The sequence below is a fragment of the Xiphophorus couchianus genome, chromosome 9 (genome assembly GCF_001444195.1).
Source record: "Xiphophorus couchianus chromosome 9, X_couchianus-1.0, whole genome shotgun sequence".
Classification (NCBI taxonomy): Eukaryota; Metazoa; Chordata; class Actinopteri; order Cyprinodontiformes; family Poeciliidae; genus Xiphophorus; species Xiphophorus couchianus.
In genome coordinates this window covers 28678710-28700408 of record NC_040236.1, presented here as the reverse complement: position 1 = coordinate 28700408, position 21699 = coordinate 28678710, and the positions used below count along the sequence as shown (strand labels likewise).

At 36.7% G+C, this 21699-nt stretch overlaps 2 protein-coding genes across 4 annotated transcripts in view; one reads left to right on the top strand and one right to left on the bottom strand.

The window, feature by feature from the left end:
- Positions 1-9145, bottom strand: part of pla2g4ab (phospholipase A2, group IVAb (cytosolic, calcium-dependent)) — a 31351-nt gene extending 22206 nt beyond the window's left edge. Inside the window, exons 1-8 of one of the 3 annotated variants that reach the window (XM_028027535.1) lie at positions 9074-9133; positions 8837-8978; positions 5378-5486; positions 3137-3218; positions 2598-2746; positions 2205-2318; positions 1840-1877; positions 1314-1458 (exon numbers count right to left, since the gene is read on the bottom strand). In XM_028027535.1, coding sequence (XP_027883336.1) covers positions 1314-1458; positions 1840-1877; positions 2205-2318; positions 2598-2746; positions 3137-3218; positions 5378-5395 — 546 coding nt within the window. In that variant the 5' untranslated portion in view covers positions 5396-5486; positions 8837-8978; positions 9074-9133. Of the gene's footprint in view, positions 1-1313; positions 1459-1839; positions 1878-2204; positions 2319-2597; positions 2747-3136; positions 3219-5377; positions 5487-7165; positions 7189-8836 lie in introns of those variants that run through there. The other 2 variants (XM_028027534.1, XM_028027536.1) reach the window with 2 other exon arrangements.
- A 1201-nt stretch (positions 9146-10346) lies between these two features.
- Positions 10347-14510, top strand: ptgs2b (prostaglandin-endoperoxide synthase 2b). The gene is made up of 10 exons (XM_028027538.1): positions 10347-10485; positions 10675-10791; positions 10890-11033; positions 11140-11283; positions 11560-11741; positions 11836-11919; positions 12017-12263; positions 12535-12821; positions 12919-13066; positions 13582-14510. The coding sequence occupies exons 1-10, from the start codon at positions 10401-10403 to the stop codon at positions 13992-13994; spliced, it is 1851 nt and encodes a 616-aa protein (XP_027883339.1). The 5' UTR covers positions 10347-10400; the 3' UTR covers positions 13995-14510.
- Positions 14511-21699: the final 7189 nt, after the last annotated feature.

Below are 21699 nucleotides of genomic sequence, written 5' to 3'. Positions count from 1 at the left end.
AAAACGGAATAAACTCAGCAGAGATGATGTAGAAATGTAGGAAATATCATGTTGTTTCATGTCAGTGGCAGGGTTAAAGTAATGCATTATGAAAACAGTTTCAGAGCCAATATAAACCCTTCCTGTTTTTCAGGTTATCAGTCAGGGGACAGGATAAACGTTAGCTTACCTTTCTGATAAAAAAACAAGTTTTGATTTTGCATTGAGCTGACTGTGAACCAGATCAAAGTGTTTCCTTATTATGGGTCACTGACCAAAGTAAAGCCTTATACTTTTTGTAGAGAGAATCAACACTGATATTGTTTGTTGTTTGAATCTGTTCAGGTTTTTTTTATATATTACATAATTTATAATTATTTTACCACCCGCATACCAACTCCTGATGATTTTTTTTAACCGAATGGCAGCCATATTGTTGTTGTTTATTCCCATACCATGTGAGAGTTACAGTGCTTTACAAAAAACATTATACCTCATAAACTTTTTTTTTCAGACTGCAAGCATAAAGTTCAATGTAAGTAACTCGGATTCGATTCCATGAACCAAACATGAACCAAACTAAAGTGGTAAATAAGTGTGAGGGGGAAAATCATGTTTTCCAAATTTTCCTTTATTTATTAACTATTAAATATTTTTACCCATTCTTTGCTAAATGGCTCAAGCTCAGTCAAAATGGATGGAAAGCTTTTGTGAAAATCCCTTTCTAACCACCGTCAGGTCTGGACTTTGACTAGGTCATTCTAACATATAAATTTGGTTTGATTTAAATTGTAACTAAAGAAAAAGGTCTGACAAACAAATGTAAGTTAAACCCAATCCAGACATTATTTTAATAAACAAAATTTAAAACTATCATTTTTCTTCTGGTTCATAAATATGTGCTATTTCAGGTTTCTCATAAAATAACATGCAATGAATTTCAAGGGAGTAATGTGAGAAAAAGTTGATAAAATTAAAAAGGTTGGATACTTTTGCAAGACTCTGTAAACACTTCACCGTGTCATGTGTGTTATTTAGGCACCAAGTAATTGAAAAACGACATAGAAGTTGTACATCTGAAGTGTAAGCAGTGTTTACTTTTTTAATTCAAACAGGTGAAACTTTTGCAAGTAAGAACTTAAATGTGACCATTTAAAATGTGTTAAAAATGACACAAAAAAGTGTGTTAAAAACATGCTGAGTCATTACATTCCAGCCTGTTTCTAGGTAGGAGTATAAAGTGAGTAAAACTGAGAACTTAAGTTATCACTTCAGTAACCAGCTGCCGGTTCAATAGTAAATGTAAAAAAATGCCTCTGCGTTTCTGCACTCACCTCCTGCGGAGAGCTGGGGAGGAAGCAAGGCTTCTCCATGTCGAGGAGCTTTTTAATGCCGAGCATCACTCTCTCTCTGCGGGTGTGTCGAAACTCCTTCTCTTTGTCACACAAGGCCAAGCTGAACCTCAGGTCCAGGTTTGTGCTGAAGATGCAGAAAATAAGATTTAGGTTTCACTAAAATGGTGACTCATGTAGAGCAAGCAGGTGGTTAGAGAATAAAATCTGCCAACAGGATGATCAAAACTGATCTTTTTGGTCGGATAAGATCTGCTGTCAGGTGGTCTGCTGTGAAACTCACCTACAAACTCTTTCATCTTTATCACTCACCTTCATTTAATTACAAACTTTTTCTGGAACATTGCATTAAATACAATTACGGGAAGGAATCAGCTGCAGACTGTATTTGATTACTCATTTACTTTGTTAGGCAGCTAGTCTGGTTCTAGTGTGACAGCACCTTTATTAACCAATATTACTTTTTAAATTTAACTAAACAATATTTAATTTTGATTTAAAAACTTACCAGATTTCCACTATCATCTCCAAGTGTACTTTGGTTGCCTGTAAAAATAAACATTATGTGGTTATTTAAGTGTGACAGAAGCCACAGCAGGAAACAAACTATCCAAATGGAAAAAGATGTTACTCTTGGCACACAACCACCTCAATAAACATGTAAATATATCATCATTCCTGACATTATTTAACTGAGGCTTTCCTGACATGCCTCCGAAGCGCTCATTTCTGCAGTAATGCACATTTACATAATACCTTTGGTAGTCATTTGCGAGAATTTTAATTAAATTAAATTGGGAGAAGATTTTCCAACAACATTTGCCATTCAAGCATACAAATATTAGGACGTATAAACGAAAGTGACAGCCTTACTTTTCCGAATTTGAACGTTTCCAGCTTTTTCTGGCCCACTTTGAGCTTGGTGATGTCAAAGGACGCCGTCCCAAGTGTCTCGTCCATAACATAGTTGGCATCCATTAATGTCAGCTGATTGGAATAAACAGTAAAGTTTATGCTGTAGAACATTTCAGTGGAAATGTGTGAGTATTCTGTTTAGCTTCACCCAGATTAAATTAAACAAACTTTGGAAAATTGTCTAAGCAAAATAAACGAAACATTTTGAGTCATAGTCCTGTTTTATAGTTGCAGTGGTACTTTCATACTTCATAATAACACCAGCTGTGTTAAATGGATTTGCGCTCTGTTGCATCATTTCTCAGTCTAACACTGCAGAACTAGAACTGGACTTTCAAATGCAAATCTCACCTCCAACACATTCGGCTGGCAGGGATCTAAAATGAAATGAAAAGTCTCATTCCACTTTGGGTTGATGTCGTTGTCTATGTGCTTCGTCCTCTTCCTGCTTTCCGGAGCAGTTGGGATGAACAGCTCCACATATGGATCTGGGGTATCCACTAAACACATCACAGATTGGGTAGATTTACTAAATGATCAGATCTCATTTGGCAGAAAGAGACTCCTTTGTGTCATTTGGAAATCAGAAATATAAGCAAGCGTATTTATATGTATAAAGTTCCTCAAGGCTCTATTCTGGGATTACTTTTATTTAATATTGGCACTTATTATCCTTATGCTACATTTTTTGCATCATCTCATAACCATAGTGTCTTACCAAAAAGAATGCAGTATAAATTATGACATCTATTGCCTAAATAGCATTTTAGACATCATTAATAATATTTATTTTACATTTTTAATGAATATGAATACAAAAATCTACTCAAAACAATGAAAACATGGAGCATTCAGATTCATAATTGTTTAAAATACGCTTAAATACTTACGCAGGTCACCAAGCGCTCCTTTGGTAACACTTTCAGCACGAACCACAGTCACAGTGAATTTGTGAGAGATTTGATGTTCCACCTATAACACAGCTCATATTTAGTTCAAAACAACTTTACCATTCTGTGTGAGAAAATTTGTAAAACCAGCGTAAAGAAAATGACAGCAGATTTGCATGAGAAAGTCGGTTGTAAAATGAATCGTCAACCAAAGAAAACATCCGGCAGGTTTGGCATGACGGCTGATAATCAAACCCATTGTGAAACGTTTCACTTTGTCCCTCTTTGATTGAAAACATCTATGCGTGTACTATACAGTTAAAGACTACATTTATTTTTTATTTCCAGGGTTGTGCAGATTAATTATAGACTAAAACAGGCAGCTAAACAACTTCCATTTTCTTTTTTAAAATAATTGCTAACTACAGACGTATTTCCAGCACTTCCGGCACATTCCATCTTTTCAATGTTTTTTGGAAGATGACGACTTTTAGGGTGCGACCAACTTAATACAATAGAAATTTATGACGACAAAAGCTATTATGATTGGACGCAGTCAACTATACTGACAATGATATTCAAAAATTTGATTGGGACATCTCTAATGAAAACACAAACACTGTTTGGTTGATAAAAAAAAGCCACAAAGTAGACGACTCATTAAGGCAAAAATGGAGAGCATAGATTAAAGTTTGCTGGACTTGAACGGAACGTTTAAAATTTGTGCAAAATGACAGAAAATTACAGTTCAAGTTGTTTCTACACTGAATAGTTGTGAGCTTGACTTAATTTTTTTGTTTCTCCAAACTTAGATCACAGTCATTGACTGCTATCTTCCTCAGGCAACATAAGTAAGTATACTCCCCAGTGCGAAAATTAACTTTCCCCAGAATTATGTGGCACAATTACAGTAATTATTGCTTCATATATTTCTAAAAAGAAAAAAAAATTATTCTCTATTTGATTGTGTTGGCAACACTCCAGTTTAAACAGAATCCACCCAGTTGTATTCACGAGCTGAGAATGTTATAACCATTTATCAAACTATCACAATAAGACAGACAGGATGTGCTGACTCACAGCTCAAAATTAAACATCACTTGTTTCTTTGGTATGATCAGTAATAGGCTTAGGCATGTATCTATTTCTGTTTATTGATCACACCCTAGGAATTACAGAGGGAACTGCAATGTTACACATTAATTTGTAAAATCTAAGATTACTTTCTTTTTTTTTTCTTTTTTGTCCTTACAACAATTTTGACAGCTTAGAAATAGATTGTGTTAACTGCAACTAAACTGTGGGAGTCATCCATTTGTTCTATTAAAAAGCAGAACATGCGTTTCTCTTCATCTGTTGCTATGTTACCTTGTTACATCCAGAGTAATTTTTAGGTGGGCCCATTCTCAAAACATTACATCATCTGGATATCATTTTACTCCTAAAGGACATTTTAGTTTTAAAACTCTAAACACAGGAAATATAACAAATTCAAGATGGCACAAGAATGTCAGGAATACTAGTCTTACAAAGATGATCTCAAACTTGTGTTCAAATTAAGAAAAAACTCTGATCTGTACATCAGGGCTTTGGGTTTTTGACACTTGAATCTGCATTTGTTGAAGGAAAATTATCTGAGTCCTTCTGTGGAATGACTGAACCATCTGGGATATGTTTTACTTTTTGGCATAGAGCAGCTACATGTATGAAGATACGATGAAATTATTAAATAGCTTCGCATTCTAAACCATTAACCACATTTAAGACAATCTAGGATGCACATATTTGCTGTACAGGCAAATTACTACAAATCCAGCTCAATAAAATAGGTGAACAGCTCAACAATATAATAAAATGAACTAATAAAAAGAAACTCAACCACTGCAGAAAGCTGTCAGGAGTTCCCTTAAATTTTTCGTTTTCTTGAACAGATGTCAATTGAAACGAGTGGAAATTTAATCTCCAAGAAGTTCCTTTAATATTTCTCCTTAAAAGTCAAAATGATAACTAAATGTTACAGATGGTGTTATAAAGTATTTGATTGCTGCCCATTTGTTTTTAATAATGCCAATTGGATCGTCAGGTACATTTTTGTTCACAGATTTGTGTTTTAGTATCTTGATATCATGAAACCCTGTGGTATTTTCACATCACACCATGATAATCTCATACTGGCACATGCCAAGTACCATTCTTTTTTGCTTCATTTGTGCTAGAAATATCACACCGTCCCATACTCACAATTATATTGGAAGCCATTGCAATGTTTGGAGAGTAATTCTCAGGAAAGCCCTCGACGTGATGTAAACTTTGACTCAGCGCATCTCAGTCACACACTGATGCAGTTGGCCTGAAACAACAACAGAAGAAGCTGATTTAGATGAAGATCAGATTTTTTTCCTTAGAACTAAAGCAAACAAACTTTTCAGGTTAACTTTGCGAAAATGAACTTTGTTTTAGGTCACCAGTTAACTATAATAAGGAGTTAACCTTGGAAAAAAAATAATCTATGCAGCTTCTTTTTGAAGGTATGAGTTTTGACGCCAAATAAAAGGACAAGAAAAAGATTATCTCTATTCATCATGGCAACATCGCAAAACTTTCTCATTTTTACTAAACTAAATATTAAAAAGGCATCAGAAATATATTGTTTGCTAACCAGTACTAACAAACTAGAGTTGGAATTTTCATACATTTAACAAACAAGAATTTTTTTTTTTTTTTTTTTAAATGTATTTGCGATAAGTTTCAATTATGGACAACTGGTTGGTGCGTTGATGGATTACCCATTAGCACACAGAGTGATGATAAAACCTCCATGCAGACAGATTCCAGGCTGGGATAAAAGACAAACGTTTTGACAATTGTGCAGCCCAGAACCGTCATTATCAGCACAACCCTTTGCATCTCGGCAGAACCAAAAGGAAGTGTGCTGAACCACTAACTTGTGATAAGACAACCAGACCAAAAACAAATGTGTGCATGAATGTGTGTGTTTTATACATCTTTATGTTCTTGATATGACAAGTTAGAGTACAAAAAAGAATCAAACTGTGAGTCTGTTGAGTTCAAAGTTCTTTAATGTTAGGTTTTCTGTCTTTGCTTTAAAACCTTAAAATGTGTGGCATGTATTAAATACTCAGCTCCTCTGAGAATTAATAGGTTCACTGCAGTTACAGAGACATGCTTTATGTGGACCACCAGCATTGCTCTTACGGGATGAAATTCTTGCTCACTCATCTTTGCAGAAAGCTCAAGCTTTGTCAGATTGGATGGAGTGTCTTTAAGCATAAAGGTTCAAGTACTGACAACAAATTTCCAACTGGTTTCAGGCCTGAACTTGAACTGGGACATTCTAACAGACCATGTATGGCCCATGGACTGATTTTGTGTGGCCCCTGAATGCCACAAATGAATCCCACCAGTACATGTGATTGATGCAGATGAAAACTTTTTTATCCAATTAGGAAAAAACTATAACCCAGAAGTTAAAATTTTCTCATAAAATGTTAACTACAACACAAAGTATTTACCTTTTAAGGTCCAAGCTTTTGTGCTTTCTCTTTAATGTGATGGTAGATAGGATCGCAATGATCCATTGATTTATATGCTAATGTAGATTTTGGTGGACGAAGTCTGCTTTTATTTACAGTATTAAAGTTTTTTCAAATAAAGATTGACCTAAATTATGTTTTTATTTGTAATAATAGACAAAATCTGTTAAATTGGTAAAGTGAATGCATTTCTTCCAATAAAGAAAACATGCAAAACCCTTTTGAAGCTTTGAATCTACAATGATTTAGACATTATCACAGAAAAAAAAATCTCTGCTTAATTAAAATATGTGTTTAGATTGTTGTTGCGCAGGAAACTTGTGATTTTAGTTCATTAAATGTTTTTTGTTTAGTTTTTTTTTTTTTTTTACCTGAGTACTCGAGTTGCCAGTTTTGACCCACGTTACAAAATGTTTTGACACCCCGGCTCTCAACATCCCAGTGTGACTTTGACTGAATGTTTAGGATCATGAACCTCATGAGGATGATCCTCCCTCCCAGGTTTTCCATCTGAATCATTTTGGATTTAGCTCCATCCATCTTCCCATCAAGTCTGACCAGCTTCCCTGTCCCTGTTGAAGGAAAGCATCCCCACAGCATGGTGTTTTTGTTTGTTTGTTTGTTTGTTTTTTGTCTGTCTGTTTGTTTTGTTTTGGTGTGTTAAGTGAGATGGGTAGGAATAGTTTTTTGATCAACACATTGTTTTGCATATAAGCCACAATAGTTCAATGTTGAGACTTTCTGTCAAATGTTGTTGCCTCCCATTTATGGCCTAATTATCACTTTTCCATAATGGCCTTCATCTTGCCACTTTTAATAAAAGCCAAATTTGTGGAGAGCTTGACTTATAGTTATCTTGCCAAAATATTTTACTACTTCAGCAATAGATTTCTGCAGCTCAGTCAAAGCAACCAGAATTCATGGCTGTTTCTCTGATTAGCAAGACGTTATGTTGTTTTATCACATAAAACGCAATGAAATCCCCTCACATTTGTGGTTGTAACATCAAGACAAGGGGTATGGATACTTCCTGAAGACTCATTGAGAATAAACAAAGTTGTGACAAAGTTGCTGTGTCACATAACCAGCAGTAAAATGTAAAGCTGGGGGTATATTTGCAAAAGAGACGACAAGGTGATTATTTTTAGCCGCATAAATGTTTTCACTCTTTAGAAATTTGCATGAATGGTGCGCAAATGGGCATGTGCAATGCCGATAACACAGCTGAAGTTCATTGAGTCTTTTTTCTTTTCAGCTGCTCATCAAAGCGTGCTGTCATCAAGTAGACAGGGAGCACGTAGAGGGTCTCTGTGTTCACCGCAGCCGTCACGTACTTAGCAGCGAAGAGCTTCAACTTGTGACGGTGCCAGCTCTCCTCGCTGGCTGCCCTGGTTCAGCCGCACACAATGAGCGCATGCAGGCGGCCAAAATAGCTCCACGGACGGCCCCCGCGGCACTCACATTTTCATAAAGTACAGCAACCTGCCATGATGCAAAACAGCTGCAGTAGTTCAAACTTTAATAGACAGGAGGCTTACTCGTTTCGCTGCTAATACTCTGAGACATTAAAACAACAAAAGGTATGGAGGATTACGTGTATGAATCACTGTGAACTTCTTAGAAGGACTTTTACTGTGAGAAAACCTTGCAGTCTTTCCCAAGCGTATCTAAAAAACCGGCCATTCGACACCAACAACTGGTTTGGCCTGATTCTTTGGAGACGGACTGACAGTGTTGGCTATGCACATTTATTGATTTTAATCCATTGGTTTTGATCATGCAAAATAATGCAGATGACAGTTAGAACAACACATTAAACTACATGCTTACTCTTATTAACTTATGCGCTACATGTGTACGGATATTCTCTGTCTCATCCTCCAGCAAGAAGCTATGTTTACAATAATCTGTCAAATTTAGGTGTTGAAACAGACAATTATGAACTGGACTTTTAAAATGCACCTTAATGCGCGTAAATAATGTATTTTCAGCTTCCTTATTCTGTGTGAGCGTCCACTGCGTTAACCCTTCAAAACCAGGCTCCAGTAGTAGCCGAGTTTATGGACACACTTTCACACATCTGTCCGATTTTGTGTCACAAAAAGCGAGACATCGTGTGCAGATAAAGAAGGAAACAGAAACGTACCTGAACAAGATCGCGTTTCAATTTATAAATCCATTTAAATGTGTCATGTTGAGCGAGCATAATCGCAGTGCAAGAATGAAGATGGAGGAGGCGCTTCTCGGCACCCGGTAGTCGGGTAGAGTTCAGTTCTGTTGCATTCAAACTAATGCAACAGATAAAATTGAGTTAGATGAAGAAGGGGAAAAATTCAAAAGGAAAAAGTTACATTTGTCAAAGTAAACGGTGTGGAAAACCCACAGTAAAAAAGTCAGAAGTTGACTCAGCAGGAACAGTGCTGGTAACTCCCCCCAGAGAATCTTCCCAAATGCGCTCCGACGCGCAAATTCCTCCACACGAGGGCACTTTTTTCACTTTAGTAAGATAACAGAGAACATGACACAGCAATGACGACAAAAACCTGTCATAATATTTTTTCAATACATTCCAGTCTAAATCAATCTACTGTTCCTAGACAATGTGTGTGTGTGCGTGTGTGTGTGGGGGGGTGTTTTTAAATATCTTATGATTAAAGTTCTCCATCTATAATTTAAATATTATCACATCACTTCAACTTAATTGATCCAACAAGAACGTTGATTTATTTTTCTGCCATACGTTGCAGACCTTTCATTTCGGCTTGAAAAGCCAATGTAATTGTCATCTGTATGATTAATACGTCAGAGGAATAATAAAAATAATGTTATTGTATGATGCATTCAGGTTGACGTGTTACGTTTAGGTCAAGTGATATAAGATTTTTTTTATCTTGATGTTTATACATATACTTGTTTTTCTACATAAAATAAATCGTGTTGCCATCCTCGTTAAAACCACTCTTTGATTTGATTTGAAGATAATTTATTTCAGACATTTCACCAACAAAAACTAATAATAATAAAGACTTTTATGTTTCTAAGTGTAAATGCAATACCTTACTATCAAACTTACATACTCAAATACATGTAAATACAACACTTATTCGGTGACTGCGAGTCTGAAAAGGAGTATGATGAAGTTTAACTTATATAATCATACCCTTTTTCCATTCATTAATTCATAGCATAAATAGTCTTCCTATTTCCAGTATTCTTTCTCTGTCCGTTTCTCATCTGATTTACATCGAGGCTACAGCATTCTGGGTCTCATTTTGCTGTTAGCACAAATTCTTGAAATCATTTAATTTAACAATACATTTTAAAACTGATGAGAAAAAGAATAACTATTTATTTTTACAATTTAATAAAAAAAAAAAAAACTCTCTCAAAGTCAACCTATAACCATTTGGTTTCAATTCGTTGTCTTTTCTTTTTCTTTTTATCTATGTCAGTTTGCGAGTATAACATACAGAAACACTAATAAACATCATTATTATAAAGTCTACACTATTTTAATAAAATACATCTCTTTTATGAAATTTGAGTGTTCTGTAAAATTGTCTCTTTTTTTCCTTTGTTTAATATCCATAATAAGACTTCCGTTAATAGGTAATAGGTCAGAGTGGGCGGCGACTTCAGAGTATAAATGTAGCGTCAGGTCTGCGTTGCCTCTTATTTACTTCTCGCAGACAAAGAGACCGGCTCGCAAAATGAAGAGAGTACATAGCAGAATGGATCTTTTCTTAACACTTGCTGCTTTACTGCTGGCAACCAGCGTTTCTTTATGCAATGGAGGTAAGAAAAAATAACTTTAAAAGTAATTTCGTGTGAATTTTAAGTTATATAAATTACTTTAGAAGTAAGTTTTTTATTGTTTTAGATTAAAGTTTGATTGTCGAGTCTGTGTCTGAATGGTGTAATTGAAATGTTTAAAATGCTTTCTAGGATGTTGATCTTCATTTTTACTAAATGTCTCCGCTGTAGGTAACCCCTGCTGCTCAGAGCCATGCCAGAACAGGGGTGTGTGCACAGCGATGGGTTCAGAAAACTATGAATGCGACTGCACACGCACTGGTTTTTATGGACAAAACTGCACAACACGTAAGTGCATAAAAAGAAACCCCTATTTTATTTCGAATTGATACATTGGAGCTGCTGTTGACATCTTAACTCATCTTCCCCATTTCTGTCATTTGCAGCTGAGTTCCTCACTTGGATAAAAGTTTCCCTAAAGCCTTCACCCAACACGGTGCACTACATCCTCACCCACTTCAAGGGTTTCTGGAACATCATCAACAATATCTCATTTCTCAGAGATGCCATCATGAAATATGTCTTGACATGTAAGCCTCTGCTTTTTACTCAGTGGAGAAATTAAGTAATTTATACAGAAACAAGTTGTAAGTTTATGCAACATGAATAAATAAATAATGTCCTTCCTCGTTCTAGCACGATCCCATATGATTGACAGTCCTCCTACCTACAATGCGGATTATGGATACAAAAGCTGGGAAGCCTATTCCAATCTGTCCTACTATACCCGTGCCCTTCCTCCAGTTCCGGCTGATTGCCCAACCCCTATGGGAGTCGTAGGTGAGTACACTTTCTGCGCTTCAGGAGAACCAGTTTTCTTAGATTTTTATTTAAAGCACAAGAGCATCCCGTTCCTATTACATCAGTGGAAGATCACAATAAAACCTTTTGTTTTTCTGCTTGTGTGAGAGGAAACCGTCTTATGAAAGCAAGCCCAAACCTGTCCCAGCATGCCACAAAGAAAGCACATTTTTGAGCATTTGCCCTGAAATCATATCATAAACACAAGCCAGCTTCCTGCTGTATTTAAGCTGATGTTTGTCTTGTTGTTTTCAGGTAAAAAGGAGCTACCTGATGTCAAGGTTTTGGCGGAAAAGCTCTTGGTGAGGAGACGGTTTATTCCAGACCCGCAGGGTACCAGCTTGATGTTTGCGTTCTTCGCGCAACACTTCACACACCAGTTCTTCAAGTCTGATATGAAGAACGGACCTGCTTTCACAGTGGCTAAAGGCCATGGGGTGAGTAGTCAAATCTAATTCAGAATAGATTATTAAACAAAATGTCTTATAAGAAAAATTAAATCATGACCTGAAAATGTTTTTGGTTTTTTAGGTTGATCTCGGCCACATTTATGGTGAAAACCTGGAGAAGCAACATAAACTGAGGCTTTTCAAGGACGGAAAGCTTAAATATCAGGTAAGAGCTGAGAGCCACATTTCATTAAGACAAAGGCTTCAAACACACACATCTGTGTCTCACACTTCCTTTTTGTCCTTCTTGTGTAACTCTACAGATGATAAAGGGAGAGGTGTACCCTCCACTGGTTAAGGATGTTGGTGTTGAAATGCACTACCCGCCACACATCCCAGACTCTCAGCGCTTCGCTGTTGGCCACGAGGCGTTCGGTCTGGTCCCAGGCCTCATGATGTACGCCACCATCTGGCTCCGTGAGCACAACCGGGTGTGTGACGTTTTGAAGGAAGTTCACCCAGACTGGGATGACGAAAGACTCTTTCAGACCTCTCGGCTCATCCTTATTGGTGAGAAATTTTGACTTCTGCAAAAAAATTTTAACGTAACGTCGCCAAGAATGCGGAATGGCTGATAATAGTTTCGAGGAGAGGAAGTTGTGTTTGTAGTTTTGGTATTCCTTGAATAGCGCTATTGATCATAATCACAGTAGCGTGTTTTGGCTTGGCAGTAATGAAATGTCAGTTTCCTTTTTGCAGCAGGAAGTGGAAATATTTTTTTCAAAATGCAAATTAAGCAGAAAGAATAGCCTAAATTTGATTACATATTTCATCTCTGTAGGTGAGACCATCAAGATTGTGATTGAGGACTACGTGCAGCACCTGAGCGGATATCACTTCAAACTGAAGTTTGACCCAGAGCTGCTCTTCAGCAAACGCTTCCAGTACCAAAACCGCATCGCATCAGAGTTCAACACTCTTTACCACTGGCACCCTCTGATGCCTGACAGCTTCCACGTCGAGGAGAGGGATTACAGCTACAAAGAGTTTGTCTTCAACACCACTGTGATGACCGAGCACGGCATCAACAACCTGGTGGATTCATTTACCAAGCAGACTGCAGGACGGGTAAGGACTCTCAATGCAGCTGAAGGAACAGCTACATTTTAACCCCAACATGACTCTAAAGCTTCATGACTTTAAAAATTGTATTCCCCTTTTACAGGTCGCTGGTGGGAGGAACGTTCCAGGACCCATCTTGTATGTCGCCATCAAGTCCATCGAGAACAGCAGAAAAATGCACTACCAATCCCTCAATGCCTACAGGAAGAGATTCTCCATGAAGCCCTACACCTCGTTTGAAGACATGACAGGTGAGACAAATTCAACACCACTAACAAAGACTGATACATGTAGGTGGAGCAGATGACGCAAAAGGATTACCAGGAAATTATCAACTCTTCCATGTAATGCCAGACTCTTACTGCTTTGTCTAATTGTCAACAAGTTTGAAAAGCATACCTAAAGCTACTGAACACAGCTCTTGACATACTTAGGTTTTATTAAGGACATGCTTTTGCACTTACACCCCAGCAGTTTGGGAGGTTAAATGTTTATTTCCATGTCTGTAAGAGGCAGATGTTCATTACATCCTGGCATAATGTAAGCAGATTGTCATTACAAAGAGCAAAGATGTAAACTTACAAGAGAGACCAGCAGCTCCAGGGAGGGATAGGAAAACTACCCCGAGAGGTATTAAGAGGTTATTAAGGAAAAGGTTAGATGTGAGGAGACAAAGGAAAGATCAAATTGGAAAGTTAAGAAGTGGTGCAAGTGAGACAAGCCAGATTGAACCACAAGCTAAAACCGTTTATCTTTTTCTCTACAGGAGAAAAAGAAATGGCCGCCATACTGGAGGAGCTGTATGGAGACGTTGACGCTGTGGAGCTCTACCTCGGCCTGCTCGTGGAGAAGCCCCGGTCGAACGCCATTTTTGGGGAGACGATGGTGGAGATGGGGGCTCCTTTCTCCCTCAAAGGCCTGATGGGGAATCCCATTTGCTCACCAGAGTACTGGAAGCCCAGCACCTTTGGAGGCTCAGTCGGCTTTGACATCGTCAACACCGCCTCCCTGCAGAGGCTAGTTTGCAACAACGTTCAAGGTCCCTGTCCAGTGGCGTCCTTTTACGTGCCTGACATCAAAGAGACCGGATCCATGACCATCAACTCGAGCACGTCGCAGTCGCGCGGCAGTAACCCTAACCCCACAGTTATTCTGAAAGAAAGGACTTCTGAGCTCTAAATACTGAGTTTAAAAGAAAAGATGTTATTTAATATGTTATTTAATGTTATTTTGTATTTATATTTTTTATTTATTTGTCTTTTTATTTGTAGATTTTTCCAAGTATGTGTTAATTTATTAAGTGCCTTAAGTTATTATTGTAATTTAAAAATAATTGATAACTTCACTGACACCTTATACTTTCAGCCGCAGTCGTACTCATTGCATTCCTATTGTTTCATGATGATAATTTCTGTAGATTTGCACACATATGGCTAAAACTGGAAAACATCATGGTTACACTCATCATGACTGATTCATAGGTCTGATGCAATACACTGCAATATGCATTTCTATTTTTTCTACTAATTCACAGATTTATTTTTTTTTAAAAGAGAACTTGGAATGACAGTATATGTGTCTAAACTGCAGAAATCTTCAAATGAAATGTCATGAATTGTGTAATATGAGTGTAAGAAATATTATGTGGCATGTTCTTGTTTGAATTGAATAAACTCTGGCAGAACTGGCACAATTTTTGGACTTCCTTTCTGTCTACTTTAAACTTAAAACACACATTTTCAAATTCTTGAAACTTCTTGCTTTTTGAATTTTTTAGGCCTGTTCTCAATCATTTAAATGTATTATTCAGCCTACCAATGAAAAGAAGAAAACACACCCTTTCTTTTTGTGCTTCTTATTTCTCTAGATAACTAACTTGATGTTCAAGTACAGCTCCATCCAAAATTATTGCCACACCTGGAAGATAAACGTGACAAACTTTAAAATAAATGATTTGTCCCATCTGATTTAATCCTTATCAGCCTTCCTTGTTACATTTTCACTTTTAAACTTTTTATTTCTTGCTCTGTCTATGAAATTTTAGGCAAGTATCTATTTTTTTCTTTGGTAGCCTTTTCCTGAATTCTGAAGATCAACATGCATTTCATTCTTAAATTGCACATTCTCATGTACTCGTCCCCATTTTAATTGTACAGTCCACAGAACAAAAAACAGGATTCTGACTCTTGTAAAGTAGTTTTTGCAATGGGAATACTTTAAAAATGTACATCTGACCTTACAGCTTTCTTTTGTTTTTGCTTTTATTTATCATTTACATGTTTCAAATCATCAAGCTGAGTTAAATTTTAGCAGCCAGATCCCAAATTGTCATGGGAATTAATTTAGCAAATTCAAGAAGTCAAACAGTTACAAGAGGACATAGTTCCGGTTTCATGTAATGAAATATTCAGTCAGCTGTGCTTCACAAGGTCAAAAACTCTGACATTCACACTTTCAAAGTAGAGAAGTTGCCATTCACACTACATATTTACAGTATATATATATATATATATATATATATATATATATATATGTAAACACCCTATCTGTTCTCATGAAAATGGGAACAACAATGTAATTATTAATCTGAGTTGTTTAACTTTAAGTGGCACAAAACAAAGCAAACACCAAGGCCAGTGTTTTATCTGACTGATCCTTTTTATTGGTAAATGTTGCACCTCTTCAGCCTTGTACTTGTTTTGCTCCTGAACTCTATTAGTAAGAGAATAAATGTGACAGATATGAAAGCTCCAGTGAGCTTTAATAAACCAGTACCCTGTGAGTAGTCTGTGCAGGATTTATTCAGCCTACGCTCACATTTTTGTGCAGCTACAAGAGCTTTCACATCTCAACAGTACAGATAAAACATGTACGTGCTTGTCAGACCCAACAAGATTTATGCCAAGGCAGTGCAGATAAGTTACAAGATGAAATGGTTCAGATGGCTTCAGTACATTTCTCTTAAACCTTTATGTTTTTTTGTCAGAGATTTACTGGCTTATTTCATAAACTCTTCATTTTTAAACATGGCATTTCCTTACATTGGACATTGTATGTAATGAAAGAGAAATAGGGGAAATTATCACACAAAATGGGGCATTATTATGGTTTCCAGCTGCCAACTTTTCTGGGAAAAGGTTCTGGGAAAAAACAGCTTTACTGTAATTGATGTATAAGAAATACCGCCCATTCTGAAAACATACACCCAGCCTCTGTTGGAAGAGATGCAGCAAGTGGGTGGAGGATAAAGTCTCCAGAGGACCCTGTCCACTTCAAACACGACGACAAAAATGCTGACGTGACGGGTAGCATGGCGTCGTGAATCAGCTCGCCAGCGCTAGACATCGTCCTCTCTAACCTCAATAGAAAGTTTTCCATCGCATTTCTCACAAAAGAAACAGCTTCCACATCCAAATGAAAACACACCCACATGCAGGACTAAGAGCATTGTATTAATTAAGTCATGTGCATCAGTTGTCATCTCAGCTCATCCTCATAAAGAGTTGCTTCTCCATCACATAATGTTTGGCTCGGGATATCCCGTTGGAAGAACTTGGCCTATCACAGCACGAAAACGACCTGATTGTGTGGAGGCATTATTAGTAAGTTGTTATTTCCTCACTGTCTGATGCCAGAGCATGACTGTGACTATGGTTGTACGTCAGTGTGTGGCCTGCTCAGATCCTGCTCTATGAGATCGGGCAAGGGGAACCCATCTTGCTTTGTGTGGATCTAATTAGGATGAACAGAGCGTGGGCTCGAGTGCAGGAGATGATCAGGACAGCTCAGCCTGTTTTTTGTCCTTCTCACTGCTCAGGAGCCAGACTTACAGTGGGAGTGGGACCATCACCAGAATTACGTGACACCTTGCAAGTGGTGCAGTGTAGGTCAGCTGGAAAGTGGTGCAAAGGCACAAAGGAAATGTGGCTCTGAATTATCTTGAATTAAATTAGTTCTTCTGAAAGACCCTCAGAACTCACGTCCAACCTAAGCAGTCAAGTGAAAACTATTAGAAATCAGTTCAAACGTGACTTGACATTTATAGGCAGCAACAGTTTCTTCTCTGATGTCAGTGCTGATGTGTTTTCTGCTAGCACATTGAGTTAACGCACACCGTTTGAGGATCTGTTAATCTCAAACTTGTATCCCAACCACCTTGCTGTTATTTTCTGTCCTAAATCCTATTTAAGCTGCAACAACGATGTGGTCAAAATTTATTCCATTGCTGTACTGTATATTTTTCTTTTGAATCACAGGCCTTTCTACTCAAATGTAAAAGGGGAAGTGAGAACTTTAAAATTCTCTGAAAATCTAAACACACATAACTCACATGTCCTGTAAAACTTTTTTTTTTTTAAAGATGTAAAAATCTAGAAAAATCAATGTCTTAAATCATTGTCAGGTTTAACACAAATCAGTTATGAAATGTGGACACTGAATTTTTTTAACCTTCACTCTGAATACCTTGGATAGTACAGTCCAAAATATGCTAAAAAATATATATAATAAACTCAAATAAAAGCAAACTGATCATGTGACTTGTTTGGGTTTTATTGTCAGTGTTGGTCTGAGACTCAACAAAGCTGCTCCTGAGCTACAGGGAACATCCCCATGTCATTCTTTCTTAATGATGGAGGTTTTGCTTCAGGATTGACACATCCTAGCTAATAACATGTCTGTCATACTTCAACTAGAAACACACTGTTGAGGTCATGGTGACAGGAAATGAGCCTGAGGGTGCTGAGGGGGAATTCAAGGCTAAGTGCAAACTACCAACAAATAGTTTTAATGTTTTATTAGGTTTGGTCTGTTAAAATTAATAAAATGTTACCATGGTTATTGACAAAACTTTGTAAGTAGCTGTAAGTTTACCCATAAGCATACTACGTGGTTTGTGGACACGTGAGCGCACAGTCATGTCTGATATCAGGTAATAAAAAGACAGATTAAAAAAAGAAAAGCAATCTATGAGATATGAAGCAGAGGAAGAAATGTCAGACTTTGATTTTTTTTAAAAGTCTTTATTCACTTGGCTTTGTTACAGAAAACACCGAAAACAAGAAGCGGTTTCTTCAGGAAGTTCAGAAAAAAACAAGAGAAAGAGAAATTCCTTCCAACAACAAGTCATTGTGTACCAAGGAGGAAGAGATCTAATAATTGATTACTACTTTTTCTATGTTTTATTGTGATTCCTGACAATAACGATCTTAAGGGAATCAGGTTAATAATGTGATTCCTTTAAGATCAGGCTAATAACCTGATCTTAAGCATGAAGGGTTTTTAATTGTACCAAATTAAAAAGAAAACAAGGAAGAATATGTATCAAGAATAGAAACAAATGATAGAAAACTTAAATGATCCAAACATCAAAACATTGTTTCCTTTTCCTCATTCCAATGTCTCCACTTCATCACTCGGCGACTTTCGGTGTGAGAGACTTTTTCATTTACAATCCAGATGTTACACTTGATGACTACAGTTCAGAAGCACATAGAAACTACCAAAGCAATGAGCAATATGTTCAATTTCAACATCATCTCTCACACCAAAATTGCCTTAGTTGGATATATCTTGGCCTAAGAAACTATAAACATTACATAGAAGAACTTTTTCAGGTTAAACTACCTGCATGGTTGTTCTTAGATGAGGGGTTTTAAAGTGGTCTTGGGTGGCATGGGAGTTCTGTGTTTTTTTAGTAACAAATTTAATGTATATATATATGTAACAACCTTTAGAGGTCACCCAGAAAATTTGTTTTAATTATTTATCAAAATGTGTCACGTAAGATAAAGAGATAAAGAAAAACCTAAAACAGTCGTTAAATTGCCTCACAACAAGTCGACGTGTGGTTACGTCGACAATATTATTGCTCATCCATCAGACGCGCTCTCACTCATCACTCTAATATGTTAAACACGGCCATCTATGAAAAGTAGACTCAACAGACGAAACAGCATGCCAGAAATGTTGGGAGGGATACCGTTTATCAGGTTTTATTGTCTGAGCTGCACGTAAAACTGATAAGAATACATTTAAAAATCCTCAGGAGAAGTTTAGTTTTTTTGGTTACTAATTAATATTGCTTTCATAGGGAGAAGACAACATTTTTTCGGTCATTGCCTCCTGCATACCAATGATAGGGTTAAGATAGATTTGATTAAATAACAGCACAGTTTTGACTCTAATTATTTATTCTTAAAGAACTTTGGAAAACTACCACTTGCTTAAGAATATACATTTCTTATGAAGTTATAGTTTTCCCATCTTTGAATGCATTTAAAAAAATAAACCAATGTCTAAATTAGTAACACCATAATTGTCGGTTAAAGCCAGCTTATGTTTTGGTCTTTTTCATAGTACAAAGACGATTTGTTGACTTTACAAATCTCGACTCTGCTCTTAACTAACTGACAAGGCTCTGTATTTACTTTTTGTGAAACTTTAATAGTCATAGGAGTGTTACTGATTTTTATAACCTAGGTGTTGAAACAGGTGGCATAGTTTGTGTTTGCAATGTCCTCTCACAGTCGGGATATCTCCGAATCAGGGACTTTTCTGTGTGAGTTGGGCAGGTATTTTATTCAAAAACTATGAATCTGAAGCTTATTGTTGATTCTAAATTGCCCTTAATGTGTGAAATTACAGCCACAGTTTCAGGTACTGATATGGGTAATGTGGCTCTTCACCCAGGAGTCCTTCTGTGTGAGGGGGCAGCACATGACAAAATGTGTTTGTTATGCTTCGTTTACTGATCATTTACCTGTGAATGAGACTGTGGGGCATCATAACCATAAACCACACACCTTGTATTCACACAGATTAAATATTTGACCCAAACCAAATACTTGACCCAATATTGAACTGCTTGATCTGAAGCGTTTTTCATGCAGAAGGTCGATGGCATCCTTAGGTACACCCTTTCAAATCAACAAACTAAAATGTTGTGAATGTCTTGATTCATAAAGAAGGACTAACACCTGTTATCAGTCACATTTTGGTATCGGTGTTGATCAGTTAGTCTGTTCATCAGACATGGTGACTAATACCAAGACACAGTTGTAAAATGACATCTGTTAGATTTTGTCCCTTTCCCATGTTAGTAATAGAGTGTCTCAGTGACATATTTAAGGTGTCAGTCAAAGGCCTTTCTCAATCTTAACAAATTTTTCCATGTTATCTCTACCTTTTCAGTTGCTGTAAAACGATTGCGTGGGAGTAAAAATGGTGCGTAAATAAAAACCTTAATGTGTAATGTTTTTTGTGAAAGGTTCATTCCAGACAGGAACTCCTCTTGTAATGTTTGTGTGATAAAATATTTCCAGAAAACTCTTAATTAATTTAATTTGGGTAAATAAAAAGAAGTATAAATCTCAATCAAAGAGCTCTCTGAATGAGAGGGAGGACAGAGGTATTATTTGGCAGGACATTCACAGAACACCCAGAGGAGAACATTCAGTAAAGCAACATCTAATTGGTGTTGAGATTCTGCACGTAGCAGCTGATGAGCAATGTTGTGAATGTGGGTTAAACAAGGTGACATTCAGTGCCATTTTCTCTCACATTTAGGCTGAAACTCACTTAATTTAATGACAGAGACAAAAAAATTAAGTTTTTGTGAAGACTTAATGTTTAAAAGTAGGGAATTTCAATAAAAGAGATATTATAAATATACAAAAAAATATAATTATCAGGCTCAAATAATTATGTTTTTTATTTGACTAAAAAATACATCAAGTTGCCATATATCCACATCTCAAAGAATATAATATGATCAAAAGGTTAATTTATTTCAGCAATCCTTCAGTGCTATCTAAATTTATTTTATAATGAGAATATATAAAAAACAAAAATTCCCTCTATTATGAAATGAAAAATATAGCATGAAACCTATAAAATTAATGACACAGTAACATGTAGTTGTGACATTGTCATGGTCAAAGTTATCATGAGGAAGACTGATGATCATTGTGAAACAGGCATTGTCACGCTCCACAATACCACAAGGCAAAAGACACTGGCTGCTCATATGCTTAGTAATAGAAAACTTAGTGGAAGGAAAAAAACATACAGTCACAATTACAGCCTTGAGATTGTGGAGTCATAAGTTTTGGAGTTATTCACAAGGTGTGAAGTGCAGCTTCAATCACTGCTTTAACAGAACTTTAACAACAGGGAGTTTGGGGATTATTTCTACTCTTCTTATCATGATTCTCATTGTGTGTGGTGTCCACCTTTGTTTGTTACAGTTACAGTTGTTTTTTATTACTCTGACCAGGGCAAGTTTAGGCCAGCTGTAATTTCTCAGTTCATGAAGATCAGCATATATTTCCCTTACATTCAGAGTTTCCATCACTCACTGATCTACGCTATGAAACTATTATTACACTTTCATGAAAAAACTTTTTAAATTAATTGCCAGTGCTATCATTAATAACCTACAGGTAGTTTCTTCATTCCTATTTATTTGACGTGATGGAAGGTGAAACTTAGCATGGCTGGCACGAGATAAGTTCCAGATAAGTTGTGGTTTAATGATTTTCACATTGCTATTTTACATTCCCCAAAACCTCTCACGCAAAGCAGTGACGCAGCCTTGCTCTCATTAAATGGAAAGGTACCAGATGTTTAAGGTGGAGGAAAGTGGAATCTGATTGATATGATTATAATATCTTATTTTATTTAGCGTAAAACCTTTATTTTCACCTGTCAAAATGTTTAAGATGTGAAGGTGAGAGATTGTGAAGGTTGGTATGTTTTAGGTTTGCTCTGTCTCTGGTTGGCTCTGTAGGTTGTGTAAACCTTATCTCTGTTCCCTTGTACCAATCTTCCTGTTTATCATTAGGTGTGTTTATTTCCTGCAAAGTTGTGTAAACCAGGTTCTGCA

Excerpts from the sequence above, each read along its gene's own strand:
- ptgs2b (XM_028027538.1), top strand. The coding sequence starts at position 10,401 with ATGAAGAGAGTACATAGCAGAATGGATCTTTTCTTAACACTTGCTGCT. Across the intron at positions 11,742-11,835 it reads CAGTGGCTAAAGGCCATGGG|GTTGATCTCGGCCACATTTA; the intron begins GTGAGTAGTCAA and ends TTGGTTTTTTAG. Across the intron at positions 11,920-12,016 it reads ACGGAAAGCTTAAATATCAG|ATGATAAAGGGAGAGGTGTA; the intron begins GTAAGAGCTGAG and ends GTAACTCTACAG.